Source organism: Hyla sarda, chromosome 13 (genome assembly GCF_029499605.1).
Source record: "Hyla sarda isolate aHylSar1 chromosome 13, aHylSar1.hap1, whole genome shotgun sequence".
Classification (NCBI taxonomy): Eukaryota; Metazoa; Chordata; class Amphibia; order Anura; family Hylidae; genus Hyla; species Hyla sarda.
In genome coordinates, this window is record NC_079201.1 from 49005296 (window position 1) to 49029111 (window position 23816).

General features: G+C 43.4%; 1 protein-coding gene across 2 annotated transcripts in view; it reads right to left on the bottom strand.

Moving 5' to 3' along the window:
- MGAT5B (alpha-1,6-mannosylglycoprotein 6-beta-N-acetylglucosaminyltransferase B) overlaps nt 1-23816 on the bottom strand; it is a 142530-nt gene that overhangs the window by 108658 nt on the left and 10056 nt on the right. For both annotated transcript variants that reach the window (XM_056550472.1, XM_056550471.1), the window contains exon 2: nt 2244-2374. In XM_056550472.1, coding sequence (XP_056406447.1) covers nt 2244-2311 — 68 coding nt within the window. In that variant the 5' untranslated portion in view covers nt 2312-2374. The remainder of the gene's footprint in view (nt 1-2243; nt 2375-23816) is intronic.

Here is a 23816-nt window from a genome sequence, read left to right on the forward strand (position 1 = left end):
CCAACCTGTAGACAGAAGTGGTGCTGTTTTTGTAAGGAAGAAGCTGCATTTTTGTAATCCTGGACAACCCCTTCACACATACAGGATCTGCTGCAGACCTGAAGCTGCGTTCACCTATTTATTTGTATAGATTCAACAACATGAAATCTGTAGCTTATGCTGTTCATGTGTATAAACCATTAGGATACGTTCACAAAAATTTGGCTGCTGATTTGGCTGCTGATTTTCGGCTGTTGGTTTTTCTACCATTAGGCCGGCATCACACTACAGAATTTCAGAGTGGAATTCCATTTTAAAATTGCGCTTAGAAATTCCGGACTTTCTTGCCGGAAAATCCCCTCAAAAAATTAATCCAGAAAATAACTTTTTCATTGTTCTGGTGGGTCTTCGCTCCATAGACATTCCTGTTTATTGGGACGGCAATGTCTGCATGGTCCTAGCGCCGTCTGATTCAGTCGGTGCTGAGTCGGCACTGCCCCCACTGGAAGTCTGCGTAAAGATTTTGTCTGGCTAAAGATTCCATAGTGTGAAGCCAGCCTTAAAGTCTAACACTCACCAGGTCCCCATTGATCTCAACTCCCTGGTCCTGTTATGACACAGAAGAAATGCCAACTCAGACAGTCACTGGCTGTAGTGGTGACCCATATAAAAAAAAAATTTTGGTTGATCGGGCATTTCCAGCCATTTTCTCGTGTCAAGATGGGACCAGGAAATGGAGATTAGCAAGGACTTAAAATTTTATATATTCTCCCTGACACAAATTAAAGTGAGATTTGTAAACTGTTCCATGTTCCATTAAAAAGAGTCCATTAGTAGATGACTATGACTGTAAAGGCTGAATTATATATTTTTTTTCCTATGTTTCCTATGGAAATTACCGTTTATAGGATATGAAAAATAAAGATGACAATATGGCTCTTCTGCAACTCCCTGATCTCTGGGGGACAGGGGAGTTGTACTCAAAATGTTTTTAAAGTCCATGAAAGGGTATGGTCACACAACGAAATCTTTGTGCGGAATTCTGATCAGGAATTCTATTCCTAAATTCCACTGCACTAATCTAGCACTGGTGTAAAGGAGTCTTCCACTGATTCACACTGCGTAATTTCAGTTGTGGAAATTTACATGGTGAAAGAATGCACGTGTACATTTTTTCGACGGAATTACGTACTAACTGCATTGCTGTCAATGGTGACGGCACAGGTCCTCCTGGTCCTAGCGCCGAAGGATATCGTCAGCGGACGCTCAGGCCCGGAATATCTTCAGGTTGGAGATCCCCACTGTGAACATACCCTTAGTCTATTTACACCTTGCACTGTATATACAATGTGCCTTCAAGAACTTTTTAGAAATAATTTTACAAAATATTTTTAATTATTTAAATCAACATAAAATGTTTGGATATCTTTGAAAATGTAAATTTTTCTCATGCTGGCATTTAATTATAGAATGTCTTATTAACTAATGAGACAGAATGCTAAAATCTAAATATTGGTGTAATCCTTTACCAGAGAGCAGTGCATTGTGGGGGCCAAGTTACACAGTTAGGGCTGAGCTGTTAGATCATATGACTGCAATATGCAAATAAACTTTATGGAGCAGAATGTTTGCTTCCACTTTGGATGGGAATTGTGAGAAATACTGCATATAGCTCAGATTAGTTAGTGATGGAATGTATTCCATTTCTCAACCATGTTGGCAGATTTCAACTGTGCAATATTTTTCAATAGTGAAGTGCTAATTAAAGGGAAACCTACGACCATTTCATGCTGTCCGAACCACAAGTTATCAGGATGATCCCCAGCAGCTTTACTAATAGGTCTCTCCCAGTCTGGAATGAAGGGGGGGGGGGGGGGGGGTCTGCCAGAGACTGCCCCAATGATTAGTGGTTCACATAGCATAAAAGTGATGACAGATTCCATTTATAAATTATTTAGTACATTTATAACATGCAAACTTCTTTAAACTGATCACTATGGGTCACGCAGCTGAAATGATTGTGCAAGCTCCTCCCCATGACACCCTAATAGGACATAGGGCGAGAGGTTGTACTGATAAAATGTGCCTCTCAAAGCATTATGACCATACATACATTATGACCATATTATGACCATATATTCCATGTGGAATTCATATAAAACAAGATTCTACAATCTTGTCTACTAGTCTAATTAAACTAATTAGCCTAATTAGACTTTTATTTTTATACAAAGGCAAGTTTAAAACTAATACAAGCTGCTTACCGGAACGGCCTGAGTGTAAGAAAACATCTTCGTACCAAAACCTTCCCATCAGAGTTGACAGACAGCATCCTTGTATACAAATGGTAATCCACAGGTAAGATCGCTTATCCAGGGTCGTCCACTGCTCCAGCCTATGAGCAAATATTAATATTACTGTTATCTGTCCAGATGGACCATAGACGAGTCAAGCAATGGAAGCACTAATACAAGTATACAACATATAAAAACATTTCTGAATAAAAAAAAAGCATGCTTCGAGTCACATAGATGTTTGTAGAGATCCCTATGGGCCCTGGGGCTCCCAGAGAAGCTACGTTATTAGCAAACAAGAAGGGAACTGACCCAAGGATCATGAAAAGAACATGGCGGGACCAAAAGAACATGAATGGTGACAAACACCAGGCAAGGTGGAAAACACAGGAACATAAAGGGGTACCCAGTTTTGGATTGAAGCTATGTTCATACATAATTTTTTGACCCATAAATTTTGGGTAAAAAAAATGACAGTTTTTTAGCCGTTCAACACCCCCAAAAAACAGAGCCAAAAACTGTAGGAATGAGGAACTCTCATGTTTGTCACTGATGTGTAGAACAAAATGTTAGAAAAGAGGAAGACAAGCTGACGATCCACAAGTCACTATCTACAGGCTGCAGGGAATTATTGGATAACAATGAATGCATGTTATTTTGGAAGTGTTTCTTTCTTGTTTGGCTTAATAATGTTCAGGATGCAGCTTGTTGGTTGCTGTTATCTGTACCCTGATTGCAAATGTATTCATTATGTACTTTTGTGCTTGAACGTTGTTCCTAGGTGTAAATCACAAGTGTACTTAGACTGAAGCAAGGCTAGAATTGTAGAAGGATGAGGCCTGAGGGCTTTTAGTTTAGAGATAATAGAAAATTAAAGCCGGCTTTTTACAGTGCAGTTCTATCACCCAATGTAAACTGAGGAAATTAACTTCAAATGCTTCAGTCCCACCTCATTCTCTTATTATAATAGTCTCACATATTTTTTGGATATGGATTTTAATTGAGGTAGACGTGTGTGCCTAGCCTGTTGTCACTAGAGATCACTCTGTCTACATCCATCTTCTATGCCCTGCATACAATTATCTGATTTAATGGCATGGGAATTCGAATAGTGCAAACAGAATGAGAGAAAATAATAAAGAGTGACTACAATGACTTAATCATCATAACCTCAGTAGACAGTGCAGAGGTAGACTTACTGAGAAGTCATGCTTTACTGGGGTGAAATCTCTTGTCCCCTGAATTATTTTCTTGGTTTGCATGTTTCTCCATTTACTGTATGTCTCCAGTACAAATAGAGATTAAGCAAAGGTCCCCATACGCCTTAGTCGGCTTATCCCACAGATATCGGCAGGACCAGTCGACTCTAAAAGAGGCTAGGAAAAAAACATTCTGTTTTCCGAGAGGTAAGCTACCACCAGAGCTGTCTGGTAGCTACTTACCTCCTCTCTTCCCATTTACAAAACATGAATGTTCTGCCAAATATTCATGTTTATGAGATGAATGTGACACACAACTTTTGACCAAACAAAAGTCTGGTAGTCAACTATTAAAGGTGTATAAGCACCTCAGGGCGCACAAATGACTTGGCTTCAATAGAGAGGTATATATTTTACAAAGAATATTCTGCATCATTATATCCATTGTTTTTAATTGAACAATGCGCCATTGTTCAAACTGTAACTTGTAAATGTCAGCACATATTTTTCCCACCACATGCTTGAAATCCATAAAATCCATCCATAAGTAACATGTTATCTATTCTGCAAGTATTCTGTGTGCAAAGTAGATTATCCCCAATGAATGTCCCTGATCTCCATACAAAACCAGTCTAAAAATGGCAGTATTGGAGAGTAATATGCCCGGCAGAAATGGGAAATGAGGATCACTTCTTCTGCAAATTTTGCTTAATATTTTTCTTCAGAAAATATACCAGATGAACATACCCTTACAAGTAATCTAAAAGGAAAACAGAAGGCGCTCCATGTGCGGGATCAGCAGGTCAGGCCCATAGGGAGGGGGAGTAGATCTATCCCACGCCGCTTACCAGAGTTGGTTGTGTGCACACACACAGCAATGGGAAGCATGCGCAGCGAAACGCGTTGCATCCAATAAACCTGCCTTGATTTTATGCTGTACTCCTCCTGGTTCCTTCATCCAGCTCCGACATCTCCTACCATTACGGTCCAACTGCCTATCTATCCTTACAACTTTAAGAGAAGCAGCAGTAACTGCAGAAAAAATGGCTGGCTAATACAATCCGTGTGATGGAAGTTCTTGTAGATCCATACAGTTAAAGGGCAACTCAGGTACTACTGTGGGTAGAGGATAAGTAGTAAAGTACCAGAGTTCCCCTTTAAGATGCCATTGAACATTAGATTAATGTGAGTTGAACTCGCCAATTCGGCAGATGTCATGAAAGAGAATGATCGGGCATTCTGACAACATGTCCTATTCTTTTGTTCTTAGGGAGATAAGTCTCGTTATGTTTTTCTCCCCTCCCGATATTTAGAGTATAACTGGGTAGAGATAACTCGAAAGAGAATTTGGCCAACAGCTCTTGAACTTGAAAATATTTGGCCAGACTTTCCTAAAATCAATAAAACGGAGACATATGATCATAGTACATATACTATGCCTTCTTTTTTCTTAAAAGTAACTAACAAGTATTACTGTATAATCTTATATTATAGTTGTCTCCTGGTCAATCTTAAATTTTTTATTTTCATTCTTGGAAATGCTCTTGTACACAAACATCCATAAACTCAATAATAACAACAAATTAAAAAAACACATGATGGTAAAGAACAAAGAACCAAAATCTAAGACCCCTAAGGTGAAATCCTCTCTACAGCTTCATACTGTACTGCAACACTGACCATCAAGACCATCTCCTATACCATTTTATAAAACATTACTATCCTGGTGTATAGATCAGATGAGCTATGAAAACTGAAGGGTAATGGTGAAGAGGCATTAGGATCCACCCATTTTTTTTTTTTTTTTACATAGATAAATATACCCCCTTCTGGATTCTTCAGTATTGGGATAGGACAATCCTTGACATCGCCAACAATAAAAAAAACTTTCTTGTCAAGCTCCACAATATTAGGTAACAAACTAAAATACCCAAAGGATATTACCAACAGTATACTCAAAAAGAAAATGTAATTCATATATCTGTGGTGGCCCAGCAAAGCTGTATCAGCTGCTACACTGAATTTAGTTGAAATCTTCAATTGCTGAGACCCACAGGGCCCCCCTGACACTTTACTACAGTGAGCTGCAGCAACAGGTCCCGGGCCCGCTGCTGCCAGCAAGTCGCCCAGCCTGCCGCTGCAAGTCACTCCACCTCCGGCTCTTATTCATTGCGCCGACCCGGCGTTCCCAGTCTGTTTGCATCAGAGCATGAAATACCTTTTACTCCTGTGTAAAGGCTCCTCCCCCAGCTTATAAGTGGTGCGCGGCCGTACAGATACGGTGGCTGCATAATGACGTTCCCAAAATCATAGCGCCGGTGCGTCACTACGCTCCACGTTATTACGAACCCGCTGTTTCTGCACGACCGCGCACTGCTTGTCATCTGGGGGAGGAGCCTCTGCCCGGCTGTGAAAGGTATCTCAACTCTAATGCGAATGGACCGGGATGTCGGAACAATGAATGAAAGCCAGAGGCGGTACAACTTTAGCTTTTGCCTCCGGCTCCTACAGCAGCAGCATTGTCCTCGATGAAATATGGTGCACTGCTTGCTGCAGTCACATGGTAAGTGAAGGGGACTGTCTACTGGAGGGTGAGGGGAGGGGGTCTAATAAAAAAATCTGAGGGGACTACCCGACTACTGGGGAGGGAGTTTAATCTGAGTAGACTACCTGACTACTGGGGAGGGAGTTTAATCTGAGGAGACTACCTGACTACTGGGGGGGGTCTAATCTGAGGGTACTACCTGCCTACTTGGGGGGCTAATATGGGACGAGTACCTGCCTACTTGGGGGGGTTAATCTGAGGGGAATACGTGCCTACTTAAAGGATAAGTTTCATGAAGAAAAATGTATCACCTATACGAAGGAAGGAAGTTTTAGATCATGGAGGGTTCGAGCGCTGGGGTCCCCCCCGATCTCCTGTTTGGAGTCCCAGTTCTCCAGCACAAGGGCGTGTCAAGACCCCCGCCTGAAGCGGAGGCCGCCATACCCTCTCCATAAATCTCTATGGGAGAGCTGAACATTGCCGAACGTCTCTCCCATAAAGCTATATGGAGGGGGCGTGGTGGCCTCCGCTTCGGGCGGGGGTCCTGACATAACCCTGTGCTGGAGAACCGGGGCTCCAAACAGGAGATTGGGGGGGGGACCCCAGTGCTAGAACTCTCCATGATCTAAAACTTCCTTCCTTCCTTCCTGTATAGAGGGGGTTGAAGTTGGTAAATTTTCCCTGGGGCCCATGTGATATTAGTTTACACCCCTGGCTGCAAGACTGTAAAGTTTTTCCTGGTTGACGGGCAGGGCACAGCATCAAGCAGCACAATGGAATGGAAGCCTGACAAATGAAATGCCAAGCTTCCCTCACAGGCTGCAGTGCTTAGAACCTGTGTATTGAAAGCCTGGTATTTGATTTACCGGGCTTATGTCATGGATGTTACGGCTGCGCCCTTTGACCTGTGGGGCTGGTATGGAGTTTTTTTCAGGTCTGTTCTTTATCCTCAGTTTGGCCCTGCCCATAGGGGGCAGGCTGTATCTTTATGGCGGTGTGAAATCCAGTGACCCCGCAGCGCCCCCTTGGGAGTACATTGTGATCTTTGACCCGGAGAAGAATGCGGCAGAGAGCATCTCGTGGGGCCCCGGTGTGTTCGGGCGCAGTCACGACAAGGTGGTGGTGCTCCGTGGCTGTGCGTGGTCGGGGGATGAGATGGCTCCCACAGGTTATTATATTCATGGGGTACAATGGCTGGCAGTATTATATTCAGGGGGTATGGTGTGTAGCGATAATATATTAAGAGGGTGCAGTGGTTGGCAGGGTTATATTCAGGGGATACAGTGCGTGGCAGTATTATATTCAGGGGGTACAGTATTAAGCAGAATAATAATGATTATTGTCTTCATACAGAGGATGAGGATCTACTATCAAATTGAGGAACTAATGATGTCAGGGTGTCAGACTCTGTAGAGAAGACGTCCCGGTATCTGGACCAGATGAAGAAGAAAAGAAAAGACAACAGAGAAGACGCCACTCAGGTCACTGACATCATTGCGTATTCTCCTGACTGTCCCATCTCTGTTGTAGTCACTTGTAAAATCTGTAGTTATGATGGGTGACGCTGTACCCCAATCTGTGGCTCTCCAGCTGTTGCAAAACTACAAGTCCCATAATTCCTGGGGTTCTTCAGACATGATGGAAGTTGCAACTTTCCAACAGCTGGAGAGCCACTTGAAACAAGGGGATTGGTGGGGGTCCCATCAGTCAGAACCCCACCATAAAAATGGGCTGCTTATTTTAAAATACCCGGGCCTATTTTTGGACCCAGCCCGGCCCTGCTTGTTAGTCACTTAAATCACTGTGTATTCTCCTGACTGTGTCCCATCAGTGCTGTAGTCACTGATATCTTTATGTGGCAGAGTAAGGGGTCATCCGGGATTGGGGAAGCAGGTCGCAGGATACTTTTTTGCATCAGGGCCCTGTGGTTTCTAGCTATGCCCCTGACACATACCATATCACTGATGATTTTCTGCTGCAGATTTCACGCTTATGAATAAGTACAAATAAATAGTTAAACATTGCATTAAATTCGCAGTGATACAATGGGGGAGATTTATCAAAACCTGTGTAGAGGAAGAGTGGTGCAGTTGCCCATAGCAACAAATCAGATTGCTTCTTTCATTTTTCACAGGTCTCTTTAAAAATGAAAGAAGCGATCTGATTGGTTGATATGGGCAACTGCCCCACTCTTCTTCTGCACAGTTTTTGATAAATCTCCCCCAATATGTATGAATGTCCCCTATAGGGGTATTTACATCTCAGACATTTATTGCAAACCACAGATTATACCATAGATGTCTGATAGATGTGAGTCCCATCTCTGGGACCGATCTTTAAAACTAGGACCCAATCAAGACTGACTGCAGCAGCTAGAGGTGGCCAAAACTCCCAAAACAACTGGGAGGGCTGGTTTACATTGTTTATGTAACAGTGTCACGCTGTTCTCACAACTCCTATTAACATTTTTATTATGGGGGGATTTATTTTTTCATATTTTTAAAAGCTTTTTTGACAGTTTTTTTCTTCCACTTGTTTAGTCCATTTAGGGGACTTGAATGAGCATTTGATTACTTATACAGTTCAATTCACTGCTTACATACTGAGTCGATCTGCTCACTTGGTAATCTAATAGTACAGTCTGCTTATGATAGACTGTGAAACTATGCAGCACGCAAATTATGTAAACAATCAAATGATTATTTATACAAGTAAAACTAAAACATTTCTACAATTTCTTTCTTATCTTTTAAATATAGAGAACATCTTCTGCAAGGTAAAAACTCTCTAAAACTCTACTGTGTTGATCCAGAAAAAAAAGCATAAACTTATAACTTGTAATAGTATATTTTTTCCCAGAAAAACATCCAGGCCCCCCTCTGAACTTGTTTATTGAGTCAGACATTACATCATCATGCGGCAGAGAGTTCCACAGTCTCACTGCTCTTACAGTAAAGAATCCCCATCTGTGATGATGGTGAAACCTTCTTTCCTCTTAATGAAGAGGATGCCCCCTTGTCATGGCTAGCGGCCTAGCAATAAAAAAGATCACTAGAAAGATCTCTGTACTGTCCAGTGACAAACTGTACAGCAGCAAAACTATGTTCCTGTCACAAGCCTCTATGCCCCTCTTGATACATCCCATAACTTTGTTAGCCTTGGTAGCAGCTCTCTGGCACTGATCACTAAAGTTGAGTTTGCTGTCCACTAGTGTACCAAGTCCTTTTTGGTAAAAGTTTCTCCTAATGTTTTACAGTATTATTTAGCACATAATTGTACATTTAGTTTTTACGGTCCAGTGCATAACCTGTGCCCCAGCTTCCCCAGATCCCTCTGTAATTGTAAGAACTCGTAGGGTTAACCTTCCCTGAGCTACCCTTGGCCTGGTTGCTTGGCTACACTATCCAATCTGGGCTGTGAGCAGTTACCAGGCTGAGCCTACACCTGTGGGCTTGGCTACTTAAAGGGGTTATCCACTTAACGGAATTAGAAAAAATCTAAACTCAGATCTGCATAGTACATTAACCTTGTATCTATTATTCTACTGGGGCATTTTTATCTCCTGTACGTGGCTCTAATACACCTTTCTACCCTCCTACTTGTTCCTTTCCCTGCACGCTGTCTTTAAACTACAGGTCCCAGCATTCTTTGCTGCCGCTCTGTGCTCACTTCCTCATAACTGCCTTTTTCTGCTCCCGTCCCTTGGCCCCAACACTTGGAATGTTGCTAAGCAACCATTCCCATACTGCTTTCATCTGCTGTAATATAAAGCAATTATAGATGAGCGAACTTACAGTGATTCAATTTGTCACGAACTCCTCGGCTCGGCATTTGCCGACTTTATCCTGCATAAATTAGTTCAGCTTTCCGGTGCTCCGGTGGGCTGTTAAAGGTGGATACAGTCCTAAGAGAGTCTCTTAGGACTGTATCCACCTTTTCCAGCCCACCGAAGCACCTGAAATATGAACTAATTTATGCAGGCTAAAGTCAGCAACCGCCGAGCCGAGAAGTTCGTGACGAATAGAATCACTGTAAGTTCGCTCATCTCTAATAGCAATGATTCAAAAAAGGGGGCCACCATCTGTTGCAACACTACAACTCCCAGCATTCCCAAAAAGTCAAAGTCCATTTGTGCATGCATGGAGCTGAAGTTTTAACGTTTTTAAACAGCTGATGCCTTCAGATGTTTAAAAACGTTAAAACTTCAGCTCCACGCATGAACAAATGGACTTTGACTTTTTGGGAATGCTGGGAGTTGTAGTTTTGCAAAAGACGGAGGCCCCCCTTTTTTGAATCATTGCTAAAACACAGTTTTTGGAAAACACAGCTGAATAGTATATCATTTTATATGCTATATAGAAGTATACCATATTTTAGTATTGCTATAGTGTATAATATATATATATATATATATATATATATATACACACTGCTCAAAAAAAAAAGAACAAAAAAGGGAACACTAAGATAAAACATCTTTACATCGTTGAATGAGCTGACAACAAAATCACACAAAAATTATCAATGTAGTCACACTCAAAATCAAAGTGGAAAATCACATTACAGGCTGATCCAACTTTAATGTAATGTCCTGCCCGTATGACCTCCCTACAACACCTGGGCATGCTCCTGATGAGGTGGCGGGCGCTCTCCTGAGGGATGTCCTCCCAGACCTGGACAAAACCATCCGCCAACTCCTTGACAGTCTGTGGTGCAACGTGGCGTTGGTGGATGGAGCGAGACATGATGTCCCAGATGTGCTCAATCGGATTCAGGTCTGGGGAACAGGTGGGCCAGTCCATAGCATCAATGCCTTCCTCTTGCTGGAATTGCTGACACACTCCAGCCACATGAGGTCTAGCATTGCCTTGCATTAGGAGGAACCCAGGGCCAACCGCACCAGCATATGGTCTCACAAGGGGTCTGAGGATCTCATCTCGGTACCTAATGGCAGTCAGGCTACCTCTGGCAAGCACATGGAGGGCTGTGCGGCCCCCCCAAAGAAATGCCACACCATTACTGACCCACCGCCAAACCAGTCATGCTGCAGGATGTTGCAGGCAGCAGAACGTTTTCCACGGCATCTACAGACTTTGTCACATCTGTCACATGTGCTCTGTGTGAGCTTGCTTTCATCTGGGAAGAGCATAGGGCGCCAGTGACGAATTTGCCAATCTTGGTGTTCTCTGGCAAATGCCAAATGTCCTGCATGGTGTTGGGCTGTAAGCACAACCCCCACCTGTGGAGGTCTGGCCCTCATACCACCCTCATGGAGCCTATTTCTGACCGTTTGCATGGACACATGCACATTTGTGGCCCACTGGAGGTCATTTTGCAGGGCTCTGGTAGCCGTCCTGCTGCTGGGTTGTTGCCTTCTTCCATGTCTCCTGATGTACTGGCCTATCTCCTGGTAGTGCCTCCATGCTCTGAACACTATGCTGACAGACACAGCAAACCTTCTTGCCCCAGCTCGCATTGATGTGCCATCCTGGATGAGCTGCACTATCTGAGCCACTTGTGTGGATTGTAGACTCCATCTCATGCTACCACTAGAGTGAAAGCACCGCCAAAATTCAAAAGTGACCAAAACATCAGCCAGGAAGCATAGGAACTGAGAACCACTCCTTTATTGGGGGTGTCTTGCAAATTGCCTATAATTTCCACCTGTTGTCTGTTCTATTTGCACAACAGCATGAGTAGACAGTGTGATTTCACATTAGTGTGATTGACTTGGAGTTACATTGTGTTGTTTAAGTGTTCCCTTTAATTTTTTGAGCAGTGTATATATCATAAGTACATAGTATGCATACATATAAATAGATAGACAATGATATATCTCCCCAATAAAGCTCTATTAAAACATTATATATATGCAAATCCAGAAAACATGGCACCAGGAGACCAAGGATCATGCAAAACTTAATAGGTTTATTCCGAATTCAATTGCGACGTTTCGGCAGCAATAGCCTTTTTCAAGCATGGTACAGGGATATAAAGTGCACATATTTATACATATCAAAAAAAAACTGATTGGATCAAACACAAGGGCTGTAGTTGTCAATTAGTTGGAGACACTCCTCCAACCTATTCTTATTGGTGAATTCACCTGTGATGTCATGGTTGACATAGTAACCAACTATATACAGCAACCTTCATATAATAAATAGGGTTCTCAACAGTGATCTATTGTATAAAATATTCCCCAAAACAAATGTGAGGGTTAGATACCTTCATTGCTTGCTTCGGTATGCCTCCAATGTCCTTATCTATGTCTAGTTTCAGCTTTAACTCCACATGTCCGCCGGCTTGTAAACATTGCGTCTGCGCATGTCTGCGCAGTCTACCAATGAAAAAGCCGTTGCATATTGTCTATGTATCCGGCTCACGACCTATGATGTCATGGTTGCCCTTTCTCTTACTTGATCTAGCGTGTGTACTGTGCATGCGCGAGGGAATCACGCATGCGCCTCTCCACTGTATAGAGCTACAAGCGACTCAGCTTACTTCGCTTGAGCAAGCCAGCCGCGCATGCGCGCCACGACTATGTCAGCGGCGGTACGGGCAGGCCGGCTGCGCATGCGTAGGGTCATTTTTTGTGAATGACATGTATTGCACAATCCAGTGTCCGCATGTCATTCACACTAGGGTAAGGACAGTGACATTTTCACAATATTCAGGCACAGAACATTAGGAATGAGACATTATATCAATATAACATTATTGTTTATATGTAGGCAATCCGGGCTGCAATGAAGGTTCTTCACAATTCTTCAAAGTGTTAAAGTGACATCAAATGGTGATTACCTGATAAGCCGAGTATAAGCCGAGACCCCTAATTTCAGCCCAAAATCCCAGGAAAAGTTATTGACTCGAGTATAAGCCTAGGGTGGGAAATACATCATCCCCCCTGTCATCATCCCCCCGTCATTAACATCCTCATCATCATCACAGCCTGTCATCATCCAGACCCTCATCATCATCACCTGTCATCATCCCCTTGTCATCATCCCACACATCCCCCCTTCATCATCCCCTTGTCATCATCCCCACCCCCTTCATCATCCCCTTGTCATCATCCCCACCCCCTTCATCATCCCCTTGTAATCATCCCACACCCCCCCCTTCATCATTCCCTTGTCATCATCCCCACCCCCCTTCATCATCCCACACCCCCCCTTCATCATCCTCTTGTCATCATCCCACCCCCCCCTTCATCATCCTCTTGTCATCATCCGCCCTCAGTGGTCTTCAACCTGCGGACCTCCAGAGGTTTCAAAACTACAACTCCCAGCAAGCCCGGGCAGCCATCGGCTGTCCGGGCTTGCTGGGAGTTGTAGTTTTGAAACCTCCGGAGGTCCACAGGTTGAAGACCACTGCGGCCTTCGACATCATCCAGCCCCCTCTCACCCCCCTTTAGTTCTGTACAGTACTCACCTCCGCTCGGCGCTGGTCCGGTGCTGCAGGGCTGTCCGGTGAGGAGGTCGTCCGGTGGGATAGTGGTTCCGGGCTGCTATCTTCACCGGGGGCGCCTCTTCTCCGCGCTTCTGGCCCGGAATAGAGGCGTTGCCTTGACAATGACGCAGAAGTACGTTGGCAATGAACGTACCTCTGCGTCGTTGTCAAGGCAACGTGACTATTCTGGGGCCGGGCCCGAAGCGCTTAGAAGAGGCCTCCCCGGTGAAGATAGCAGCCCGGAACCACTATCTCACCGGACGACCTCCTCACCGGACAGTCCTGCAGCACCGGACCAGCGCCGAGCGGAGGGGAGTACTGTACAGAACTAAAGGGGGGTGAGAGGGGGCTGGATGATGTCGAAGGCCGCAGTGGTCTTCAACCTGCGGACCTCCGGAGGTTTCAAAACTACAACTCCCAGCAAGCCCGGACAGCCGATGGCTGCCCGGGCTTGCTGGGAGTTGTAGTTTTGAAACCTCTGGAGGTCCGCAGGTTGAAGACCACTGCGGGTGGAGAGTTCACTCGAGTATAAGCCGAGGGGGGTGTTTTCAGCACGAAAAATCGTGCTGAAAAACTCGGCTTATACTCGAGTATATACGGTATGTAAAACAGAATGCTGATTAGAAAAAGTTGTGGACGGAAAAAAAAGGGGGGAAAAGGAAAGGAAAAAAGAAGGGAGGAAGAGAAAAATAAAAAATTAATAAAAATAAAAAATAATTATAAAAAATAAATGTGAAAAAATAACATAGTAAAGAATATGAAAAATTTTAATAAAAAGGTAAAAGATAAATGAATAAAGGATAAAAAAATAAAATATATATATATATAAATATACAGTGACCCCTCGACCTACGAGGCCATCGCATAAACTGCTATGCGGCAGCGCTGACTGCTTCAGCTGCCACCGGATAGCCTCTTACGGTGCCCCGTGAGCTCCGGTGATGGTCACTCACCTGTCCTCGGGGCTCCTGTGCGTCCTCTTCGGGATCCCCTCCATCGCCAGCGCTCTCCATCGACATCATCACGTCGCTGCGCACTCCGTCCCGTCATCCAATAGGAGCAGGGGAAGCAGAGGCCTTGCCGGAGCGTCGGGGATGCGGCGACAGCGATGGACGGCGACATCCCGGGCAGCGATGACGGTCCAGAGCGGCGGGGACAGGTGAGTACAACGTTCTCTAACAGTGGTCTACAACCTGAGGACCTCCAGATGTTGCAAAACTGCAAAACCCAGAATGCCCGGACAGCCAATGGCTGTCTGGGCATGCTGGGTGTTGTAGTTTTGCAACATCTGGAGGTCCGCAGCTTGCAGACCACTGTCCTATACTTTACATTGCACGGATCTCTCAACATACGATGGTTTCAACAAACGATGGTCCGTTTGGAATGGATTACCATCGTATGTTGAGGGACCACTGTGCGTGTGTGTGTGTGTAATATATATATATATATATATATATATACACATATACACATATATACACATGCAAACTGTATATAAGTTTGGACACACCTTCTCATTCAAAGAGTTTTCTTTATTTTCATGACTATGAAAATTGTAGATTCACACTGAAGGCATCAAAACTATGAATTAACACATGTGGAATTATATACATCACAAAACAGTGTGAAACAACTGAAAATATGTCAAAAGAAAATATTCTAGGTTCTAGCCACCTTTTGCTTTGATTACTGCTTTGCACACTCTTGGCATTCTCTTGATGAGCTTTAAGAGGTAGTCACCTGAAATGGTCTTTCCACAGTCTTGAAGGAGTTCCCAGAGATGCTTAGCACTTGTTGGCCCTTTTGCCTTCATTGGGTTCAGGTCCGGTGATTGTGGAGGCCAGGTCATCTGGCGCAGCACCCTATCGCTCTCCTTCTTGGTCAAATAGCCCTTACACAGCCTGGAGGTGTGTTTGGGGTTATTGTCCTGTAGAAAAATAAATGATGGTCCAGCTAAACGCAAACCGGATGGAATAGCATGCCGCTGCAAGATGCTGTGGCAGCCATGCTGGTTCAGTATGCCTTCAATTTTGAATAAATCCCCAACAGTGTCACCAGCAAAGCACCCCCACACCATCACACCTCCTCCTCCATGCTTCAGAGTGGGAACCAGGCATGTAGAGTCCATCCGTTCACCTTTTCTGCATCGCACAAAGACACGGTGGTTAGAACCAAAGATCTCAAATTTGGACTCATCAGACCAAAGCACAGATTTCCACTGGTCTAATGTCCATTCCTTGTGTTCTTTAGCCCAAACAAGTCTCCTCTGCTTGTTGCCTGTCCTTAGCAGTGGTTTCCTAGCAGATATTCTACCATGAAGGCCTAATTCACACAGTCTCCTCTTAAAGGGGTATTGCAGTAGAAAAACATTATTTTTTTTTTTTAAATCAACTGGTGCAAGAAAGTTAAACATATTTGTAAATTACTTCTATTAAAAAATCTTAATCCTTCCAGTATTTATTAGCTGCTGAATGCTACAGAGGAAATTGCTTTCTTTTTGGAACACTGATGACATCACGACCACAGTGCTCTCTGCTGACATCTCTGTCCATTTTAGCAACCGTGCATAGCAGATGTATGCTAAGGGCAGCATGGTGGCTTAGTGGTTAGCACTGCTGCCTTGTGGCCTTGGGTTCAAATCCCACTAAGGACAACAATAAATAAAGACTTATTAATATTATTATAATAATACCGTCAGCAGAGAGAACTGTGCTTGTGATGTCATCAGAGAGCATTCCAAAAAGAAAAGAATTTCCTCTGCAGTATTCAGCAGCTAATAAATACAGGAAGGATTAAGATTTTTTAATAGAAGTAGTTTACAAATATGTTTAACTTTCTGGCACCAGTTGATTTAAAAAAGAAAAAAAAATGTTTTTCCACCGGAGTACCCCTTTAACAGTTGTTCCAGAGATGTGTCTGCTGCTAGAACTCAGTGTGGCATTGACCTGGTCTCTAATCTGAGCTGCTGTTAACCTGCAATTTCTGAGATTGCTGGTGACTCGGATGAACTTATCCTCCACAGCAGAGGTGACTCTTGGTCTTCCTTTCCTGGGGCGGTCCGCATGTGAGCCAGTTTCTTTGTAGCTCTTGATGGTTTTTGTGACTGCACTTGGGGACACTTTCCACCGAGAAGATTACATTTTTTCAGTTGTTTCACACTTTTTTGTTATGTCTATAATTCCACATGTGTTAATTCATAGTTTTGATGCCTTCAGTGTGAATGTACAATTTTCATAGTCATGAAAATAAAGAAAACTCTTTGAATGAGAAGGGGTGTCCAAACTTTTGGTCTGTACTGTGTGTGTTTATATATATATATATATATATATATATATATATAATTGTGCATTTTAGAGAGAGAGATATTTCATGTATACACACACACACACACATTGGACATAATGTCACACCAAACTCCAGAAATGGGCTGGACAAAATTATTGGCACCCTTAACTTAATATTTGGTTGCACACCCTTTGGAAAAAAATAACTGAAATCAGTTGCTTCCTATAACCATCAATAAGCTTCTTACACCTCTCAGCCGGAATGTTGGACCACTCTTCCTTTGCAAACTGCTCCAGGTCTCTATTATTGGTAGGGCACCTTTTCCCAACAGCAATTTTAAGATCTCTCCAATGATGTTCAATGGGATTTAGATCTGGACTCATTGCTGGCCACTTCAGAACTCTCCAGCGCTTTGTTGCCATCTATTTCTGGGGCTTTTTGATGTATATTTGGGGTCATTGTCCTGCTGGAAGACCTAAGATCTTGGACACCAACCCATCTTTCTTACACTGGGCTGTACAGTGCGACCCAAAATCTGTTGGTAATCCTCAGATTTCATGATGTCTTGCACACATTCAAGGCACCCAGTACCAGAGGCAGCAAAACAACCCCAAAACATCATTGAACCTCCCCCATATTTCACTGTAGGTACTGTGTTCTTTTCTTTGGAGGCCTGATTACGTTTTCGGTAAACAATAGAATGATGTTCTTTACCAAATAGCTGTATCTTGTTCTCATCTGTCCACAAGACGTTTTCCCAGAAGGATTTTGGCTTACTCAAGTTCATTTTGGCAAAATGTAGTCTTGCTTTTTATGTCTCTCTGTCAGCAGGGGGTCCTCCTGGGTCTCCTGCCATAGCGTTTCATTTCATGTAAATATCAACGGATAGTTTGCGCAGACATTGATGCTGAGTTGATGGTGAGTTGACACCTTTCATAAATTTTTCTCATTCCATCCACACCCAGGGAGAGTAGCTACAGTGCCATGGGTTGCAAACTTCTTGATAATGTTGCGCACTGTGGAGAAAGGCAAATCTAGATCTCTGGAGATGGACTTGTAATCTTGAAATTGTTAATATTTTCCCACAATTTTGGTTCTCAAGTCCTCAGACAGTTCTCTTTTCCCCTTTCTGTTGTCCATGCTTAGTGTGGCTCACACAGACACACAATGCAAATACTAAGTGAACTTCTCTCCTTTTTATCTGCTTTTAGGTGTGATTTTTATATTGCCCACATCTGTTACTTGCCCCAGGTAAGTTTAAAGGAGCATCACATGCTTGAATCAATTTTGTTCATCCACAAATTTGAAAGGGTGCCAATAATTTTGTCCAGCCCATTTTTTGAATTTGCTGTGACATTATGTCCAATTTGCGTCCCCCCCCTTTTTTTTTTTGTTTAATTTGAATACACACAAAGGGAATAAACATATATATAGCAAAGCATTTTACTTCAATCCTTTTCTGTGAGAAATACTTAATTTTCTGGAAAAATTTCAGGGGGGCCAACAATTACGCCCATTACACACACACATATATATATATATATATATATATATATATATATATATATATATATATATACATATATGTTATTTTCTTTTTATATATGGTATACAATCATACTGGGAGTCGTAGTTTTGCAACAGCTGGTTGGGAGTCACATTGTAAAGGAGGCTGGCTTACCAGAGAGATGCTGCAGTAACCAAGCCCCAGAGCAAGTTGCAGCTGACTATAGCTCTGCTTCATAAGAGACACAAACATACAGCTCTGCTTTATAAGAGACGCACACACACACACACACACACACACACACACACATACACACACACTGCTCTGCTTCATAAGACACACAAACATACAGCTCTGCTTTATAAGAGACGCACACACACACACACACACACACATACACACACACTGCTCTGCTTCATAAGACACACAAACATACAGCTCTGCTTTATAAGAGACGCACACACACACATACACTGCTCTGCTTCATAAGACACACACATAGCTCTGCTTTATAAGAGACGCACACACACACACACACATACACACACACTGCTCTGCTTCATAAGACACACAAACATACAGCTCTGCTTTATAAGAGACGCACACACACACACACACACACACACACACATACACACACACTGCTCTGCTTCATAAGACACACAAACATACAGCTCTGCTTTATAAGAGACGCACACACACACACATACACTGCTCTGCTTCATAAGACACACACATAGCTCTGCTTTATAAGAGACGCACACACACACTGCTCTGCTTCATAAGACACACACACACATAGCTCTGCTTCATAAGACACACACACACATAGCTCTGCTTCATAAGACACACACACACATAGCTCTGCTTCATAAGAGACACTCACTGCTCTGCTTCATAAGAGACACTCACTGCTCTGCTTCATTAGACACACGCACACAGCTCTGCTTCATGAGACAGACAGACCCACACACACCTCTGCTTTATAAGAGACACAGTTTGTCTCATCACACATCAAGATCTCTCCTGCTTCCCCCACATTTGACACTTCCTCCAAACACGGCATCCTCTCCTGTCTCTCCCCCGCTCAGTTAAGAGTTATCAGATCTCACTCCCTAAGAGTTATCAGATCTTTCTTTTGTGCAGATGCTTCTAGGCCCCATAGACAGCATAAAAGTCACATGATCTCTGTCTCCAAGGGTGGAGGCCAAATGCAGTTGGGGAAAAAAGCCAAGACAGAATGGATAGCTCATTTTGATGTGATGAGTGCTTTATAAAGCTCTGCAACAGTGCATTACTTATATTGACTTGCTTGGGAAGATATATTTATCATTACATGAGGGAATTAAATAAATGATATTTTACTTAACTGGACTACCCCTTTAAGTCAGCTCACTCTGTTTCTGGTTGCCAGTGAAAGGACTTAGTTTGAGTAACCTGCTCTCTCTATATTATTATTGTCTTATCTGGTTCTCTGATCTTTTGGCTTGCCTTTTGACTCTTCTATTGCACTCCATTATTGTACTCTGTATCCTCCTGGCTTGTTTTGACTCGGCTTGTTTTGACTCAGACTTGATTGTGTGTTTGAGTAGCTTGATTTCTGTTAGTTTTGTGAGTCTCCAACAGTTTTCCCGACACCTACTGTATTGTATTTTATTGTTTTGACTTTTACTGTCCCTGCATGTATTATTGGAAAGGACCGTCTTCGTGTTTAAGGACCTGTTATTTAGGACGGGTACACAAGTAGGCAGGGACAGCGGGTGTGGGCAAATTTAGGGCTGCACTTTATCCATGCCCAACGTGACAGTAATATTATATTATCCTCCTCTGTGATGATTATCTTAGCCAGTTTAGTGTCACCTGCAAATATAGAAATTCTCCTCTGTAATCCCTCTACAAGGTCATTAATAAGCATGCTGTTCCTTTGTTATTCCTTCTGGAAATATATAAATTGACAGTTTGGTGTTACCAATTTTCCTCGGGTACAGGGTGTGTACTGATGGTTGAAAAGCAATATACAAGCGGTCTTTAGAAAAATTATGTTTACTGCCAGCAGCACATTGCCTAGGAGAACTGGCTGCATGAAATCAAAGAAATGTACATGCTGATTTACAACACTTACGTTCCCTGTATTACACAGGCATCACCTAATTCCAATTAACCACTTAAGGACACAGGGCGTACAGGTACTTAAGGACCCAGGACGTACCAGCGATCTGCAGCTATTCCACGTCATACGGGTCTCCGGTGACCCGGAAAATAAGGGGGATTGGGGGTGTCCAAGACACCCTCAATCCCCTTGAAGGGAGGGGTGCCACCCTTCCTATCCCTGATATTGATCGGTCAGAAGCGACCGACCAATAGCAGATGGGGTGGGGGGGTTAAAGTTCGATTCCCCGCTCTACCCACCCTTTGTAGCCCGGGCAGAGTCGGAGAACCAGCGGTGACCGGCGCTGGAGGTCACTTACCGGCGGCAATCGGCGGTGGGCGGCCATGACGTGTGGCTCCCTAGTGTGGTGATCTTACGGAAGCCGGTGAGTTGTTGCCTAGCAACATCTGGAGGGCTACAGTTTGGAGACCCCTATACCTTGGTCTCTAAACTGCAGCCCTCCAGATGTTGCAATACTACAACTCCCAGCATGCCCAGACAGCTGTTTGGGCATGCTGGGATTTGTAGTTTTGCAAGATTTAGAGGGGTTCAGTTTGGAGATCACTATGCAGTGGTCTCTAAACTGTGGCCCTCTAGATCTTGCAAAACTACAACTCCCAGCATGCCCACACAGCAGTTTGCTGTTTCGGTGTGCTGGGATTTGTAGTTTTGCAACATCTGGAGGGCCACAGTTTGGAGATCACTGTGCGGTGGTTTCTAAACTGTGGCCCTCTAAATCTTGCAAAACTACAACTCTCAGCATGAATGAACAGCACACAGCTGTCTCGCCATGCTAGGAGTTGTAGTTGCGTACCTCCAGCTGTTGCATAACTACATCTCTCAGCACACCCTTCAGTGATCAGTACATGCTGGGAGTTGTAGTTTTGCAACAGCTGGAGGCACACTGGTTAAAAAGTTAGGTTAACCAGTGTGCCTCCAGCTGTTGCAAAAGTACAACTCCCAGCATGCACGGTCTGTCAGTACAGGCAGGAAGTTGTAGTTTTGCAACAGCTGGAGGTTTGCCCCCCCCATGTGAATGTATGGGGTACATTCACACGGGCAGGTTTACAGTAAGTTTCCTGCTTCAAGTTTGGGCTGCGGCAAATTTTCTGCCAAAGCGCAAACTCCTAGCGGGATACTCACCGTAAACCCGCCCCTGTGAATGTACCCTAAAAACACTACACTAACACATAATAAAGGGTAAAACACTTCATATACACGCCCTTACACTGTCCCCCTCAATAAAAATGAAAAACGTATCGTACGGCAGTGTTTACAAAACGGAGGCTCCAGCTGTTGCAAAACAACAACTCCCAGCATTTCCAGACAGCCACTGACTGTCCATGCATGCTGGGAGTTTAGCAACAGCTGGAGGCACTTTGTTTGGGAATCACTGGTGTGAAATACCCCTATGTCCACCCCTATGCAATCCCTAAGCTAGTCCTCAAATGCGCATGGCACACTCTCACTTAGGAGCCCTGTCGTATTTCAATGAAACAGTTTAGAGCCACATATGGGGTATTTCCGTACTCGGGAGAAATTGCACTACAAATTTTGGGGGCTTTTCTCTTTTTACCCTTACGAAAAGGAAAAGTTGAGGTCTACACCAGAATGTTATTGTAAAAAAATGTACATTTTTACACTAACATGCTGGGTTTGCCCCATACTTTTTATTTTCACAAGAGGTAAAAGGAAAAAAATTTACAAAATTTGTAACGCATACGGAAATAACCCATATGTGGGAGTAAAATGCTTTGCGGGCGCACAACAAGGCCTAAATTGGTGATTTGCAAAGAGGTGGCTGATTTTACAGTGGTTCTGACATAAACGCAAAAAAATTTATTCACTACATGTGACTTGGAAACTACACCCCTCATGGAACGTAACAAGGGGTATAGTGAGCTTTACCCCCCACAGGTGTTTGACAGATTTTCGTTAAAGGGTACCTCTCATCAAAAAAACTTTTGATATATTATAGATTTATGTATGCAGAATAACTTCACAATTGCATGTTATTAAAAAAAAATATGCTTCTTTCTATTAAATTTTCCACTTTGAAGAAATGACCACTAGGGGTCTCCCTACCAGTCCTGGCAGCAAGCATTTCAGACTCATGCTGGAGTCCTAAACACTACGAGCTGCCAGTCTGCTTTGTTCACAAAGGAGAACACTCAGAGCTGCCTGCCTCACAGCCTGTTTGGCTGTGAACAAAGCAGGCTGGCAGCTCTGAGTGTTTAGGACTCCAGCATGAGTCAGAAATGCTTGCTGACAGGACTGATCGGGAAAAATACAATAGAAAGAAGCATATTTTTCATTAACATGCTATTGGAAAGTTATTCAACATCCATTAATATAAAATATATCAAAAGTTTGATTGATGAGAGGTACCGTTTAAAGTTGGATGGGTTTTAACTAAAATGCTGGTGTTACCCTAAATTTTTCATTTTCACAATCGGAAACCCCCCCCCCCCAAATTTGTAACCCCATTTCTTCTGAGTAAGAACATACCCCATATGCTGATGTGAAGAGCTCTGCAGGCTAACTACAATGCTCAGAAGAGAAGGAGTGCCATTGGGCTTTTGGAGAGAAAATTTGTCCGGAACTGAAGGCCACGTGTTTTTACAAATCCCCCATAGTGCCAGAAAAATCCACCCCAACTCCCCCCCCCCCCCCGCCACATGTGACTTCATTTTGGAAATTACACCCCTCACAGAATGTAATAATGGTTGCAGTGAGCATTTACACTCCACAGATGTCTGACAGATTTTTGGAACAGTGGTCCGTGAAAATGAAAAATTTAATATTTCATTTGCACAGCCCACTGTTCCAAATATCTGTCAAATATCAGTGGGGTGTAAATACTCACTGCACCCCTTATACAATTCTGTGAGGGGTGTAGTTTCCAAAATGGGGTCACATGTGGGGGGGGGTCCACTGTTGTGGCACCACGGGGGGCTTTGTAAACGCACATGCCCCTCAACTTCCATTCCAAACAAATTCTCTCTCCAAAAGCTCAATGGCGCTCTTCCTCTTCTGAGCATTGTAGTGTGCCAGCAGAGCACTTTAAATCCATATATGGGGTATATGGGGTATTTTATACTCAGAAGAAATGGGGTTATACATTTTGGGGGGGATTTTCCCCTATTACTACTTGTAAAAATGTAAAATTGGGGGGGGGGTTGCATTTTAATGAGAAAAAAAATTTCATTTACACATCCGACTTTATCGAAAAGTCATCAAACACTTGTGGGGTGTAAAGGCTCACTGTACCCCTTGTTACTTCCCTTGAGGGATATAGTGTTCAACAAAGTGTGCCATGTGGGGTGTTTTTTGCTGTTAAGGCACCATAGCGGCTTCCTAAATGCGACATGCCCCCCAAAAACCATTTCAGCAAAATTCTCTCTCC